The sequence below is a fragment of the Coregonus clupeaformis genome, chromosome 3, assembly GCF_020615455.1.
Source record: "Coregonus clupeaformis isolate EN_2021a chromosome 3, ASM2061545v1, whole genome shotgun sequence".
Taxonomy (NCBI): Eukaryota; Metazoa; Chordata; class Actinopteri; order Salmoniformes; family Salmonidae; genus Coregonus; species Coregonus clupeaformis.
Window position 1 is genome coordinate 22,933,248 of NC_059194.1, and position 15,781 is coordinate 22,949,028.

At 44.4% G+C, this 15,781-nt stretch overlaps 1 protein-coding gene across 2 annotated transcripts; it reads left to right on the forward strand.

Moving 5' to 3' along the window:
- The first annotated feature begins 818 nt into the window (after positions 1 to 818).
- Positions 819 to 10,839, forward strand: LOC121542179 (solute carrier family 43 member 3-like). 2 transcript variants are annotated; one of them, XM_041851664.2, is made up of 13 exons: positions 819 to 864; positions 1,178 to 1,443; positions 1,771 to 1,900; positions 3,681 to 3,727; positions 3,887 to 3,963; positions 4,222 to 4,314; positions 4,429 to 4,568; positions 5,561 to 5,676; positions 5,858 to 6,001; positions 7,865 to 7,972; positions 8,669 to 8,855; positions 9,165 to 9,288; positions 9,465 to 10,839. In XM_041851664.2, the coding sequence occupies exons 2-13, from the start codon at positions 1,257 to 1,259 to the stop codon at positions 9,591 to 9,593; spliced, it is 1,482 nt and encodes a 493-aa protein (XP_041707598.2). In that variant the 5' UTR covers positions 819 to 864; positions 1,178 to 1,256; the 3' UTR covers positions 9,594 to 10,839. The 2 variants fall into 2 exon arrangements, with proteins under 2 accessions (XP_041707598.2, XP_041707603.2); XM_041851669.2 differs by having other exon boundaries at positions 819 to 860.
- Positions 10,840 to 15,781: the final 4,942 nt, after the last annotated feature.

The window sequence follows — 15,781 nt, forward strand, 5'->3', positions numbered from 1 at the left end:
GACCTACCTGGGATATATTATCCATAAGATAAATCCTATCACACATGAAAAGTAATGGATCTGAATAGGATGTGAATGTATGATCTCTCTGACTCTGTATGTTTGATAACTGTTTCTTCATGTGTGTGATAGATTGTATGTTTGTTTTTATCTCAACTCTCTCTATTTCTCTCTATCTCTCTCTCTGTCTCTATTTCTCTCTCTATCTCTTTCTCTACGCGTGTTTATGATGCTAGCCTTTGACGTGTGCAGTCATGGATTTGAGGAAGTTACGTTGTGTTTTGGCAAAGAAGGTCTTGTGATCCGAGGTGTAAAAACTGAATTATGATGTCATCAGATCTTGTGGTCGTTATTTATAGTTTAATGCTTCGCCCATTGAGTCTTCCAGCCCTTCCTCCTTTGACTTTACTGGTAGGGAGTGAACGAGTGTGAGAGGGAGCATGGATGTCAAAGGCTAAGTGCTAATGCCCTTGATACGCATGAAAGACACTGGTCATTCACTAGCAATGTAAATAGCAACAGTTTAGACAAGCAAAACAGTACAGCCAAATGAACAGTCCTTTTTACAGATGGGCAATATTGGAAGTATCTCTCCCATATGACATTTAATTTGCTTTCATGGCATGTATTGGCTTTCTTTCGTTGTATCTTTTCCTTCACATTCATGTGTTCGCCATCAGACAAAACCTGAAAATAGGACTTCCTTTGGTGAGAGAGAGAGGGATTTAGGGGAGAGGAGGGGTCAAACGAAGGGGAGGGGAGACTGGGTGAAAGGAAGGCTATATAAAGTATGAAAAATAGAGTTGAGGGAAGAGAGAGGATAAGTTTTATAAGAGTAGCTGGGGATATTCTTCTGAACCGTGAGTAAGTGGTTCATTTGTCCACAAAAATGAATTTTGCAATGAGGCAGTTGTCTCTTTTTTATTACATCTGGTTTCTTTGGCAATATGTTTGGAATGTTAGAAATTTATGTTTGCCTTCAATGCAACTGCAGCAAAATGCAATAGCCAGTCATCAAAACTACACAGAAAAGCATTATTTTAGGGTATATGCTATTCAAGAGGGCATTCAAGAGTCATTAAGATTTGAAATCACTTTCAGAGAAGAGATGGGATTTAAAAAAATCTTTATTGGGTTTTGTTTTCTGATTTTCTATTTTTCTATTTTTCTCTCTTAGGTGAAGTGACTCCACGAGGGAACCTGAAAAGAGAGAAAGAGTGAAAGTGCAGGTGTGTGTGTGTGTGCGGGACAAGACCATGCTGGGTTGTGAGGGTGGGGCGGTGGTGCGGCGGTGGCTGACCCTGGTCACAGGGCTGCTGGAGTGCCTGTGTTTTGCGGGGGCCGTTTTCGGCTGGGCCTCCCTGGTGTTCGTCCTGAAGACGGAAGGCTACTTCAGCTACCTGTGTGTCAACACTACCGGGGTCAATGGAACGCAATTCCTAGGTCAGTGACTGAGACACCTCACCATCCCGTTTCAAACACATTCTCACATAATGTATAATTTGTTTGGATTCACAGTATATCTTACAATACAAATCAATATTTTTAAGGTCATTCAGAGACCTGGGCACACTCATGCACACACACACACACACACACACACACACCTGTCCATACTGACAGCTCTCTGCCTGCCTCTGTGTGTGTGTGTGTGTGTGTGTGTGTGTGTGTGTGTGTGTGTGTGTGTGTGTGTGTGTGTGTGTGTGTGTGTGTGTGTGTGTGTGTGTGTGTGTGTGTGTGTGTGTGTGTGTGTGTGTGTGTGTGTGTCAGACTGCAGTGGACAAGATGAACAGTTCTCCCTCATCTTCACCATCGCTTCCTTCATGAACAACTTCCTGCTGCTGCCCAATGGCTTCCTGTTTGACCGTTTCGGCACCATGGTGGCCAGGCTGCTGGGAATGTGAGTATTTTTAGAAACATGTTATAACGCATCATTAAACTGCACAGGGTTGATAACCTATATTCAACCATAACCATAACAATCTGGCAAGAGACAATTGACAGAGATAATGTAAACAACCTAATGCAGTAGTTTCACTAAAACAAGATACTGAACACAGCTATATGAGCCTTGTCTTATCTTAACTTGAGACTGTAGCTTGACCTTTCACACAAATCTCCCGTTGACATCAACCATTGATTTGCGCTAAGTCTGGAGTTACCCGCAAGGATTTGGTGTTACGTGAAGACAGCATATTATAACATCTTGTTAAATGTTTAAGAATCTGTTCAGAGTTAGTGAGGCTTTAATATGTGCCTAATCTCATGGGAGTTGAGATTTCTTTGTCTGTGGTCGATGCTGCACTAATGACTAATTTCATGGCTGTTAGACTGAGAGACCGTCAAAAAGCACAGTGCTATGAAGCAGCCAGCTGTTATTTAAGCAATAAGGCCCGAGGGGGTGTGATATATGGCCAATATACCACGGCTAAGGGTTGTTCTTATGCACGACTCAACGGGGAGTGCTCGGACACAGCCCTTAGCTGTGGTATATTGGCCATATATCACAAACCCCAGAGGTGCCTTATTGTTATAATAATTATAATACTAAACTAGACACAGTCTGCCATTACCTTAGCCATAACAGAGAACCCCCTGTATGTCTATCTCTTTACCACTCTCTCCAACAGTTTCACTCTGTCCCTGCCTATCTTTCTCCCTGCTTCTGGTATCTAAGTGACGGTGGAAAGTATGAGTGTGTGTACCCTCCAGTGCTAAGTCACTCTTTCTCTGGCTGTCACATCCTGTTATTTCCTTTGGAGGGTTCCCATGTCTGTTCACAATAACAGATGTGGAGTAAGCTCTGAGAGAGAGAGGGAGGGAGGGAGAGAGAGAGAGAGAGAGAGAGAGAGAGAGAGAGAGAGAGAGAGAGAGAGAGAGAGAGAGAGAGAGAGAGAGAGAGAGAGAGAGAGAGAGAGAGAGAGAGAGAGAGAGAGAGAGAGAGAGAGAGAGAGAGAGACCCCAAAGGAAAGTGGTGGGGTAAGTTGAGTTGTCTGGGTTACAGTTTTCTGTTGGAGTAGATTGGACTCAGTGCCTAGTTGTCCAAGAGACGGTGCAAGGCAGAGCCAGATGGCGGTGTCCATGGAGAGCACTGCCAGAGGTGAGGAATGGAGGGAGAGTGGACATGCCAACAGAGAGGGAATGAGAAAGAGGAATGAAGTTGGACAGGGTGGAAGAGTTATGACATTTACAGATATAGTTAAGGGCTGGGGGTTATGCTGTTGACTGTGAGTATTCAGGATGTGGTTGAGCCTGGGGTTGATGGGGTTAGACTGGGCCAACTAGGCCATTGTGGCACAGACCCAGTTACTGAAAAAAACTTCCATAGCCGCAGATTCCAAATCTGCAACAACAAACTCCAATCAGCCAATCAGAAGCCAATCCATATGTTTTCACTCTAGGTGGAGGGGAAATGAAAAGAGAAGGAATGCAAATAGAGAGAGGATAGAGACTAGAAAGAGAGATGGAGATGGGATCTAGACCTCCTAGGTAGGACCAGGAAAGCACAGCTAATGTGGGCTAAGGCTCTTAAAACAGGGCTAGGACAGTGGGAGGTCCACCAGAGGGCAAGAATACGACAAGTTTAACCTGAGTCTCTTTAAGCATTACCCCCTGACTGGTCTCATTGTGACACATTGTTTCTGATTGTCAGCAAGTGTTTATGTGTGTGTATTCTCCAGATCCCTGTACACCTCTGGTGCCTTGTTTGTGGCCTTCTCAAGTTCAGGTAAAATCATTGACTTTTCAAAAACAGGCTTTATGGCACAGCTTACCCAAACACCATGGCGTTTGATACATTTTTATCAACAGTTGGAACGTTTGTTACACTTTTGTCAGCAATTTGCAATATTTCAAGAGAGCTAAGTCTGTTCTTTTTTTCTCTCAGCTCTGTCCGTCCTCCTCTTCCCGGCTCTGTCCTTCATCTCTGTGGGAGGCATCTTGTTTCTGGTCACCAACATGCAGGTCTGTTCTCTCATATGTATTACCTCCTGAATAAACATCAGTCATGTACACGGCAGTCCTCAGGGCAGAGGAGTTCTCTCAGTAATTAAAGAGGACCATAAGTGAGAACACACCCATGATGTAGCATAACCTTGCCTTGGGCCATGCATTTACTTCCGTTTGACTTGGGGTTTTGTCAGTCTGTGGTGTGTACTCATGAGTCACACACAGACACACAGGCCCAGCAGGTTATGCTTCACCTCTCTGTTACTCTTGTAGATAGGCAACCTGTTTGGTTCTGCTCGCTCCACCATCATCACCCTCTACAATGGTGCCTTCGACTCCTCCTCCGCCCTCTTCCTCATCATCAAGGTAAGACACACACACACACATAGATTATCAGTTGATAGCTGTCCATGAGTTAATGATGATGATGATGGTGGTGATGATGATGATGCCACCCCTCCTGCCTCTCTTCTGCTCTAGCTGCTATTTGAGGCTGGGATCTCTCTTCGTGCCTCTTTCCTCTTCCTGGCTGCGTGTGGCGTCATCCACCTGGTCAGGACCTTCCTCCTGCTACCCAGAACACACATCCCCTACCCGCTCCCTGAGGGCTACACCTATGGGTAAGAACACATCCCCTACCCCCTCCCTGAGGGCTACACCTAGGGGTAAGAACACATCCCCTACCCCCTCCCTGAGGGCTACACCTAGGGGTAAGAACACACCCCCTACCCCCTCCCTGAGGGCTACACCTAGGGGTAAGAACACATCCCCTACCCCCTCCCTGAGGGCTACACCTAGGGGTAAGAACACATCCCCTACCCCCTCCCTGAGGGCTACACCTAGGGGTAAGAACACATCCCCTACCCCCCTCCCTGAGGGCTACACCTAGGGGTAAGAACACATCCCCTACCCCCTCCCTGAGGGCTACACCTAGGGGTAAGAACACACCCCCTACCCCCTCCCTGAGGGCTACACCTAGGGGTAAGAACACATCCCCTACCCCCTCCCTGAGGGCTACACCTAGGGGTAAGAGCACATCCCCTACCCCCTCCCTGAGGGCTACACCTAGGGGTAAGAACACATCCCCTACCCCCTCCCTGAGGGCTACACCTAGGGGTAAGAACACATCCCCTACCCCCTCCCTGAGGGCTACACCTAGGGGTAAGAACACATCCCCTACCCCCTCCCTGAGGGCTACACCTAGGGGTAAGAACACACCCCCTACCCCCTCCCTGAGGGCTACACATAGGGGTAAGAACACATCCCCTACCCCCTCCCTGAGGGCTACACCTAGGGGTAAGAACACATCCCCTACCCCCTCCCTGAGGGCTACACCTAGGGGTAAGAACACATCCCCTACCCCCTCCCTGAGGGCTACACCTAGGGGTAAGAACACATCCCCTACCCCCTCCCTGAGGGCTACACCTACGGGTAAGAACAGGAGCTGGACAGAAAACACACCCAGGGAAACAAGGGAATAAATGTCTGCTGAGTGTTTGTTGCTCTTAGCAGAAGCTCTAACAAACTAGAGACCCCAGCACACCCCCTGTGGGTCCGTTCTGTCTGGCCTCTGTGTGACTCTAACCAGTGTTACCATTACTTCCTGTGACAGGATAAACTGTGGCCAGACCAAGACCTTCAGCCCGGAGCAGACAGCAGCCAATTGCAACGTGCAGAGTGATGATGTCACGGAGGAAACGCCTTTTAACAAGGAGAGCGCAGAGAAAGGTGTGTAGATTTAGGTTACCTTGATATCAGCCCTGCTTGTTCCCTTGTCCCATATATTCATGATTGGTTGACCATACAGACCTTGTTTACTGCAATTACATAATCTGTGTGTATTTGTGACGGATTTGACCTCTTCCTCCCCCACCTCCTCTACCTACCCCACACTCCCACCCCATCTCAGTGGCTACTTTCTGGGAGTGTTTCCTGTCCAAGTTCTTCATCTGGCACCTGGTGTGGCTATCTGTCATGCAGCTGAGGCACTACCTGTTCATCGGCACCCTCAATCCCATGCTGCAGAGACTGACCCAGGGAGAACCCTCTCTGGGTACACACAAACACTCACACACACACACACACACACACACACACACACACACACACATACAAATGCCTATTGACAGATGTTATACTCTTATACTCAAAAGTATGTGGACAGCCCTTCAAAATAGTGGATTCGGCTATTTTAGCCACACCCATTGCTGACAGGTGTATAAAATCCCATAGACTATTATTTATCGAATAATTACCTACTATGTTTAATTGTTACTAGATTAAATGAATCATGTAACAATTAACTCATTAGGAATTTGGGGCACCACGAGAAGAGTTGTTTAACGAGTTACCGTTTCCCGAAATAACTCTAAAGATATCAAGATATCTCTTATCATTTAACAGTCATTTATTAATAATTTACCTCATATCAGTCTCATTCTGAAAGTCGTAGGCTCTTTAAGTCTGCACAAACACGGGTCTTACTGATCATTCCATACCACACACATTTATTAAATTATTTATTTACTAACTCATTTAAAATGATAACACAAGATACAAACACATACACGGTATAGGTAGGGATTAGAAACGTAATACAATGAAAACGGGTCCATAGCGGACTAACACAATATGACACTTGTTACAAAAGATGGCGAGTTGAAGAGAGAGAGAGAGAAAAACACTTGGATACACATGGAACTATGCTCATAGTAATCCTAATACTTTGCCCAGAACTGCCGCCTGTTTGGTAAGAAGTAATGCATGTATTTACGTGTTTGTCTTCGTTGTCTCTGTTGGACCCAGGCCTTCGTGGGAAGGGTCGATTGGGCCTTCTCTTTTTGGATGGCCTTTTAGATGTAAGGCTCAGATGTAAGGCTCAGATTGTCCACAAGAGGTCACAATGTCCTTCTTCTTAGTCTTCTGTTTACTTTCACTCTTTCTGAAATTGATCCCCTGTGGGGTGATGACAGCAGTGTAGTAGATGATGGTTTGAAGAGAGTAACAGGATGGTCCCACTTAAATTCACCTTCTTAAATACAGTACTTAGAACAGCTACTCAGCCATAACGTTGATTGTTAGTGGAGGCAACTTTGTCGTCTTCACCTCGTGTTGATTTTCAGGGTCGGGACCAATATGGACAAAAGCTGCAGCTTGAGGTCCATCTAGTCTGATCTGATAATTCTTATCTCAGTCTTTTATGCACTCTGGTAAAGAGGGGCGGCACAGCCCCCCCGTGGGTAAGAGGGTCTGGTTGTTGTCTGCCATTTGCCAAGCTGATATGAGGCCTTTGATCCTCATCCAGGGAGAGTCATGACACCAGTGAAGGGAAATCTTAACGCTACAGCATACAATGACATTCTAGATGATTCTGTGTTTCCAACTTTGTGGCAACAGTTTGGGGAATGCCCTTTCCTGTTTCAGCATGACAATGCCCCCGTGCACAAAGCGAGGTCCATACAGAAATGGTTTGTCGAGTTCGATGTGGAAGAACTTGACTGGCCTGCACAGAGCCCTGATCTCAACCCCATTGAACACCTTTGGGATGAATTGGAACGGCGACTGCGAGCCAGGCCTAATCGCCCAACATCAGTGCCCGACCACACTAATGCTCTTGTGGCTAAATGGAAGCAAGTCTCCGCAGCAATGTTCTAATGGAAAGCCTTCCCAGAAGAGTGGAGGCTGTTATAGCAGCAAAAGGGAGACCAACTCCATATTAATGCCCACGATTTTGGAATGAGATGTTCGACGAGCAAGTGTCCACATACTTTTAGCCATGTAGTGTATTACTGTCTTAACCGTTTATAAATATCTTACTGATGTTTAATAAAGTAAACTTACATACTAAAGTTGTTTTAAAGTGTAACTCTTCTCTCTTTCTAAGCATGTCCTTAATCCGCTCTGTTTGTCCCTGCAGTGAGCACATACACCAATGCGTTTGCTGTGACCCAGCTTTTTGGGGTGCTGTGTGCCCCCTGGAACGGCCTCATCATGGACCGACACAAGGGCAAACCCAGGGCCCCAGGTACAAACCTCACCTACAGACACTACTACAACCTCTCTACAACACACATGTGAAACCTCACACACTCACACTCCAAACCAAACACACCAAGAATGTTTTTAGAGCTATGAGACCAGTGCCGTCTTTCACAGGTAATTTATTTGCTACGGCGACAATTTCAGAATGTAACAGGCTATTACTGCAGTCTCAAATAGTCTCAAATATAAGGATGTCTAAACAGTCCAGCTGTTTTCAAAGAAATTGCTCTGCTATTAAGATTTTTACTGGAGGAACGTTTGGTCTGAAGAGCCTCTGACCTTCAGTATACATTACTACTTGGAGGGGGGTGACTGAAGTGGTGGTGTCGTATGCTACCTAAGAAGGTGGCGTAGAAATGTAATGGAGAAGACAGAATTAAATCGAGATTTACATCTTTACACTACTGAAACGTGTACAAGACAGGATTTTTGTGATAACTCATAAGTATAATTATACTCTAAACTAACTTCAACACCAGATCCCTGAGAACTGCTTGATTCTCTGACCCTGATATCTAACTGTGTGGGGGGCGTGGGAAGGGTGTAAAATAAGCATGGGTTTATACACACAACACTCATCTTATCTGTGTGTTTGTGTGTGTGCGTGTATGTGTGTGTGTGTGTACATACTGTATGTTTGGTGTATGTGTGTTGTGTGTGTGTGTGTGTGTGTGTGCAGGAATGAGTGAGAAGGAAGCAGACCTACGTGCGTCAGTGCTCTCCCTGACCCTGACGGCGCTGCAGTGTGTCCTGTTCTCCATCTGTGCCTCCACCCCCTTCCTCCCCCTCCAGTACCTCACCTTCATCCTGCAGGTCCTCAACCGATCCTTCCTTTATGGAGGCAATGCAGCCTTCATCAGCATTGCGTGAGTCACACACACACACACACACACACACACACACACACACACACACACACACACACACACAGACAGACAGACAGACACCAGTTGTTTGCAATAACAAACATTATGCAACAGGATAAGTGGAGCACAGATAGACGCTCACCTTCTTAGTGTCCTACTTTTGTAGTGTAGGAACAAATCAATCTCTCTCTCTCTCTCTCTCTCTCTCTCTATCTCTATCTTTATCTCTCTCTCTCTCTCTCTCTCTCTCTCTCTCTCTCTCTCTCTCTCTCTCTCTCTCTCTCTCTCTCTCTCTCTCTCTGTGTGTAGTTTTCCTCCCTGTCACTTTGGGAAGCTGTACGGTATGATCATGGCTCTGTCTGCAGTGGTGGCTCTGCTGCAGTACCCCTGCTTCACCCTGGTCAAAGGAGTGCTGGGAGGAGACCCACTATACGTGAGTGGAGCTACTGTTATCAGAATGACCAGATAGACTACCTTTACCATTGATAGAGCTTTACAGCAGGCTTTAACCTTTACCATTATGTTCTAAAGTGGTGTTATTGCAGAGTGGTGACCCCATCTCCCTTCCCCCTCCTCACTCTCTCTCTCTTCTCTCTCTTTCCTCTACAGGTGAACATAGCCCTGACGTTACTCAGCCTGCTGGCCTTCATCCATCCTGTCTGTGTCTATCTGCACTGTCGTGGCCTGGCAGTCCAGAGGGGTAAACCCAAGGACCCCCTCCCCTCCCCCTCCTCCTAGAACAGCTCTAAAAAGGGAAACAAACACACACACTTGAAAAAGGCCATTTCAACCCTCACTCCTCTGTTTCCTCTCCAGTTTGTATATTATATACATGTGGTATCAGTTAGTTAGCGTTAGGGTTATACATGTCTTAAATCAGGATTTTAGCTGACTCTGTTAGAGTGGGAACAAAAACTGTTTACAGACTCCTCCTAAGTGCTAATGTTATTGTTCAGCCCTGCATCGACCGCCCCATTGGTCTTGGCTACAGCTGAAAGCCCATAGGCTGCTATTGTATGTACTGTAGCTGAAAACGTATTTGATCTGATGTATTCTAGCTGGCTAGTCTGCCTCCTTTTATTCCACTCTAAGCAGTATTAACTAACCGTGCACTGTGACACTGCTGCCCAAACCCCTACACTCAGACTTTCCATTGTAGGATCCAAGCAGTCAAGGACAACAACACATCTAAACTAATCTAGTGTTTATTACGCCTGTTAGAATAAGGATTAATTAATGTGATAATCAGTTTGAGGTATAGGAATTGGGTCCCCAATGTCTCCAATTCATAAATCAAACACCTCTCTTCGGGAGTCTGAGAGGCCATTTTGGCAGGAAAGGCAGAACAGGTCTGCCACCTACTGACCTAAACTGGGGGAAACAGCCTGTTTCTGGGTGGCATTTACTACCCTCCTCTGAACAAACCGTGTCATGATGATGGGCTTTGTATTATATCCCCCAATCACATAACAGCGAGAACCTTTATAGGGTTTATTTATAGTCTGGTATAGATAGCAGAGATAGACCACTTATGCCTTATACATGGAAGTCAACAACATTGAAGAGACTATTATTTGTATTGAGAATGTACTGTATTAATTGTAAAGTGATTATTTCAATGCAGGACATGGAGGGACTATAGCATTAGATATATATATATATTTTTACATTAGCAACTATGTAAAACACTTTAAAATGACAAATAGTTACACATCATATATGTTTTTGTTTATAGTGAACTGTTTATCAATGATTAAACAAGTTCTTTATTCTGCAAAACTGTATGTTTATGCATTGTTGAAAGTACATAGGGTAAGCAAATTGGCTTGTCCTCATAGTGACCCATTAGAGTTGTGGTGAGATGTTTTGGGGAATTAGAGATTTATATCTAATATTTTGAATGCTAGAAAGTAAACAAAGGATTAATGCCATAAAATGTGAGCATCTGTGGCCTCCATTTAAGAAAATCCTAAATTACCTAAAATGTGTCATTGTTGTTACTGTCATTGGTGTTACTACTCCTACTGGTGACACAATGTTATCATAATGTTCAAAAGTATTTAAAGTCATTAAGCTGCCATATTAGGTGATTTTGAATGTGAAGACATTTTTTTAAAATCTAGAAACATTTAGTAAATTATTTCCAAAATGCCATGCCCAAATGCCACCGCAATTCGAGAACGACGTGTACTAAAGTCGAGGAGAAAATATCAGGGACACGTAGTTTCAAACCCTTCAGTTTATATCAAGCCTGAAGATGTATGAATGGCCTTCTTTCACATTTCCAGTGAAAAGGCCAAAACAAGCAACTCCACCAAGCAAACGATTCAAAATGATGAGTAGTATAAAAAAAGTATTGATTCAACATGGAGAACAATAAATCCACCATACATCGTAAGTATGATTAATAAAAGAAATGATACAAAAGTGTAGGCATAAAGGTAATAATAAATAGAAACCCTTGTGCCATCTGTTTTGCTTAATATAAGGAATGTGAAATGATTTATACTTTTACTTTTGATACAAAAAGTATATTTTAGCAATTACATTCACTTTTGATACTTAAGTATATTTATAACCTAATACTTTTAGACTTATACTCAAGTAGTATTTTACTGGGTGACTTTCACTTTTCTATTAAAGTATCTTTACTTTTACTCAAGTATGAATATTGGGTACTTTTCCCACCACTGTCCATTTGACAATCAATATATGACACAGATAAATCACTGTGACATTGGCAACAAAAACTCACGTGAAACTCATCACTTCATACACTCTCGTTCACTTACTCACACACACATGCACACTATATCCTACCCCAAGTAAAGTGGGTACTGGTAGTAAAATGCCATTACCCTTTCCCAGCGGACCCAACATGGTCTCAGAGCATTTTGTATCTTTCTGTTTGTAAATCCGAGGTACTCCATTTACTATATGTTATGTTTCGTATGGTATGTATTAATTTGTGGATGTCCATCATCCATTTCGTATGATATGTTACGAATTACAATTTGTATGATATGTTACGAGTTGCAATTTGTTGTGGCTAACATTAGCTAGCTCTCGGAGTTAGGGTTATGGGTTAAGTTTAGGGTTGAGGTTAGGTTAAAGGGTTAGGGTTAGGCGAAGGGTTAGCTAAAAGGGTTAAGGTTAGGGGAAGGGTTAGCTAACATGCTAAGTAGTTGCAAAGTAGCAAAAAAGTAGCAAGTAGTTGCAAAGTTGCTAATTAGCTCAAATGCAAAAGTTGTCCGTAATGAGATTCGAACACACAATCTTTGGGTTGCTAAACACTTGCGTTATACATGAGTAATGTAGGGTGGTTAATTTTTCCACAGAAATTCATGTTGCAATGGGACAGTTGTCTTGTTTTTATTGCATCTGGTTTATTGGGCAATTTGGTCAGGGTGTAAGGATGTATGGTTGCATTTAATATGACTGCATCAAGAACACAGAAAAGCATTATTTAGGCTATGTGCTATTCAAGACAGTCTTTGAGATCTCAGAGGAGAGAACTGACTAAATGGTAATAAGCTGCACAGGGATGATATACACCCACCGGCCAGTTTATTAGGTGCACCCATGATATATTCAACCATGACTGATGGTTAGCTGTCGATTGGTCTGCCAGCGTTCATATGATAGCTCAGGTGAGACCTCCCTGCAGAATTTTGTCCCAGACTCAGTTCTCCCTCAGGTGTTGCAGGATCTACATTGACACCCCTCAGTGGGTCAAATGGGTTATAAAAAGACACTGGCCAGATGTCCAGAACAGTTTTACTGGCCCTTCATGACTGGGGATATAGAAAAGTACTGTCATGAGTTTATAGGATGTCAGTCAAGAGCAATGCTCATGTCAGCGGACCTCATGTCAGCGGACAGTTTTTTGGAACGGGCGAGTAGCGGGGACTAGATTTAGCCCCCTCCAGACAGCCCCCGCGACACGCCCGTTCCAAAAAAGTGTCCGCTGACATGAGCTCCCTATATCACCCTTAGGACATCATCCAAGACTATTTCACTTAGTATGTGAACTTGTATCCATTGAAAGACCAGCGTGCTGTAACTGTTGTCACTGTATCTTAGAGACATTTTTATGAATGGCACTGCACCCCCTCCTATTGAGATGTTACCGTCCTTCACCTTCCCTGTTGTGAAACCACGCCCTGGTCGAATCAGGCCCATTGGTCAGGGACAGCCCCTGTACAATCAGTCCCACCCGGTGAGCGACCGAGAGCTCAAAACCAAAATGCTGCCCAAGTATGGGAGTACTGTGGGAAGTGTAGTGTGAACACCATGCCTTTAAAAGTACAGGCAGATCAGATGTAATAAGTAACAGCATAACCTGATGTCAACAAAATGAAACAACTTGAATACAGTCCTTTCCCCCTATGGTATTGTTTCCCCCCCTCTTCTTTCTTTCCATGGTTTGTTTTGTTTCACTTAACAACGAAGTCTCTGAACCGGGAAGGCATTACATTTGTATGATGCGGATAAACCACTGTGACAGTGGGTACAAAGACTAATGTGATCACTTCATCCACTCTCGTTCACAATTCCCTACCCCTAGTATACCATATTTACCTTTCATCTTGATATCAAAGTAACTGGCTCGTTCCCTCCTGCTCATGATTTGTTGACCAAACAGATCTTGTTTATGTTTCTTATCAAAATAAAATAAAATGTTATTGGTCACATACACATTTTTAGCTGATGTTATTGCTGGTGTAGCGAAATGCTTGTGTATTTATGACTGATCTCTCTCCTTCCTATGTAATGAACTAAAAGGAGAGTTGAGAGGAGCAGGGGAGATTCTTCTGAACTGTGAGTAATGTAGTCATTCATTTGTCCACATAAATTAATGTTGTAATGGTTGTCTCTTTTTTATTGCATCTGGTTTCTTTGACAATATGGTCGGAGTGTTAGAAAGTATGTTTGCTTGAGGTCACCAGTTCACTCATTAAGCACACCTGCCACCATCTGTCACGATCGTCGTAATAAGTGGACCAAGGCGCAGCGTGAAATGCCAGTGGTGCGCGTCGTCAGCCCGGTCCAGCCCATTCCTGCTCCCCGCACCAAGCCAGTGGTGCGCATCGTCAGTCCGGCACAGCCCGTGCCTGTTCTACCGGTGCCTGGTCAGGTACCGGTCAGCTGCTCCACACCGGAGCCTAAGCAATCCGCTCCACCGATGTCCAGTCCAGCTCCAGTCAGCGGGGCCAGACCAGACCAGGGGCGCTACGGGGGGGTAGCTAGAGAGTGGTGGTCACGCCCGGAGCCGGATCCGCCTCCGAGGCAGAATGCCCACCCAGCCCCTACCCTCTTGAGTTTGTGTGGCGCGGTCGCAGTCCACGCCTTTGGGGGGGGTACTGTCACGCCCTGGCTCTGGGGACTCTTAAATGTTGAGCCAGGGTGTGTAGTGTCTATGTTTTGTTTTCTATGTGTTTCATTCTAGATCGTTTATTTCTATGTTGGCCAGGGTGGTTCCCAATTAGAGACAGCTGTGGCTCGTTGTCTCTGATTGGGAACCATACTTAGGCAGCCTGTTTTGGACTTGTCATTTGTGGGATCTTGTTCCGGAGAGGTTTGTGTTTTGTTAACCTTAGGACTTCACGTATCGTTTTGTTGTATTGGATAAGTACTCATTAAAAGATGTACGCATATCGCGCTGCGCCTTGGTCCGTCTCTTACGACGATCGTGACATACACATATAAACTAACACCCTGGCTCAACATATAAGAGTCCCCAGAGCCAGGGCGTGACACCATCGTTACATTTTTACATAATTTTATTTTTTTTAAATTTTTGTCATTTAGCAGAGGCTCTTATCCAGAGCGACTTACAGTTAGTGAGAGCCCCCGCAACTGCGCTTAATTATGGGATTCACCTAGACTCTATCACATCATTGATTACCTCTCCTATATCTGTTACTCCTTCAGGTTCATTCCCCAGTCAGCATTGATGTTATGTTTCTCATGTCCAGAAGATGTTCTTGTTTTGTTCTGTTTATTTATTATTAAACCCTGTACTTGCTTCTCGTCTCCCAGCGTCTGCGTTACATATACTGTATAATACTATACTCAACACTGTAGTATCCCTTGATCGTGTAGTACTTACTACATAATTTTGTAGTATACTATACTCCACACTGTAGACCCTTTCAGTCATTACAGTTCTCAATTGCGCACAAGCAATGTTTGGATCTGTGTTGAAACATATCTGTAGCAGAACAGCAATGATTAAATGCTAAAATGTACAGAACTTCTGAGATTTGAAAGCATACGTTCTACACTGACATGAAGCTTCTTCGAACACCCAAAACCTTCCGGTTGTCCCCGAGCCTGTGTGTGTGCGCGTATAGAGTCATAATACCCATAAAACCTAGCGGTCAAACCGAAATGGTTCCAATTGTTTTTCCAGCATTCATTTTTCCCATAGGGGATTTTAGAAACACTTAAAATAAGGGCTGTGTTCGTGTAGGCTTACCCTGGCATGACGTTTTGATAACCATGTAAATCTCTCTTGGACAAGTTGACTTTTATCAATATATGTGCCTGTGGCCCCCCTGTTAGCAAAGGTGTCAGCTAGAGATGACGTGGAGGAGCTTGCAGGGATTTGTCTTGCATGTGTCGCGCTCGTCGTAGGGAATAGAGGACCAAGGCAAACATACACTTTATTCCGAGACACGATCAAAACAACAAATGATACGTGACAGTTCACGGTCTACCATAAACAGACTAGAAACTAAAACCCACAAACACAAAGGGAAAGACACAGTTTAAATATGGCTCCCAATCAGAGACAACCAGCACCAGCTGACACTCGTTGCCTCTGATTGGGAGTCACTCAGGCCAACATAGAAATACAAACATAGAACTACACACCCTGGCTCAACATAACAGTGTCCCCAGAGCCAGGGCGTGACAGTACC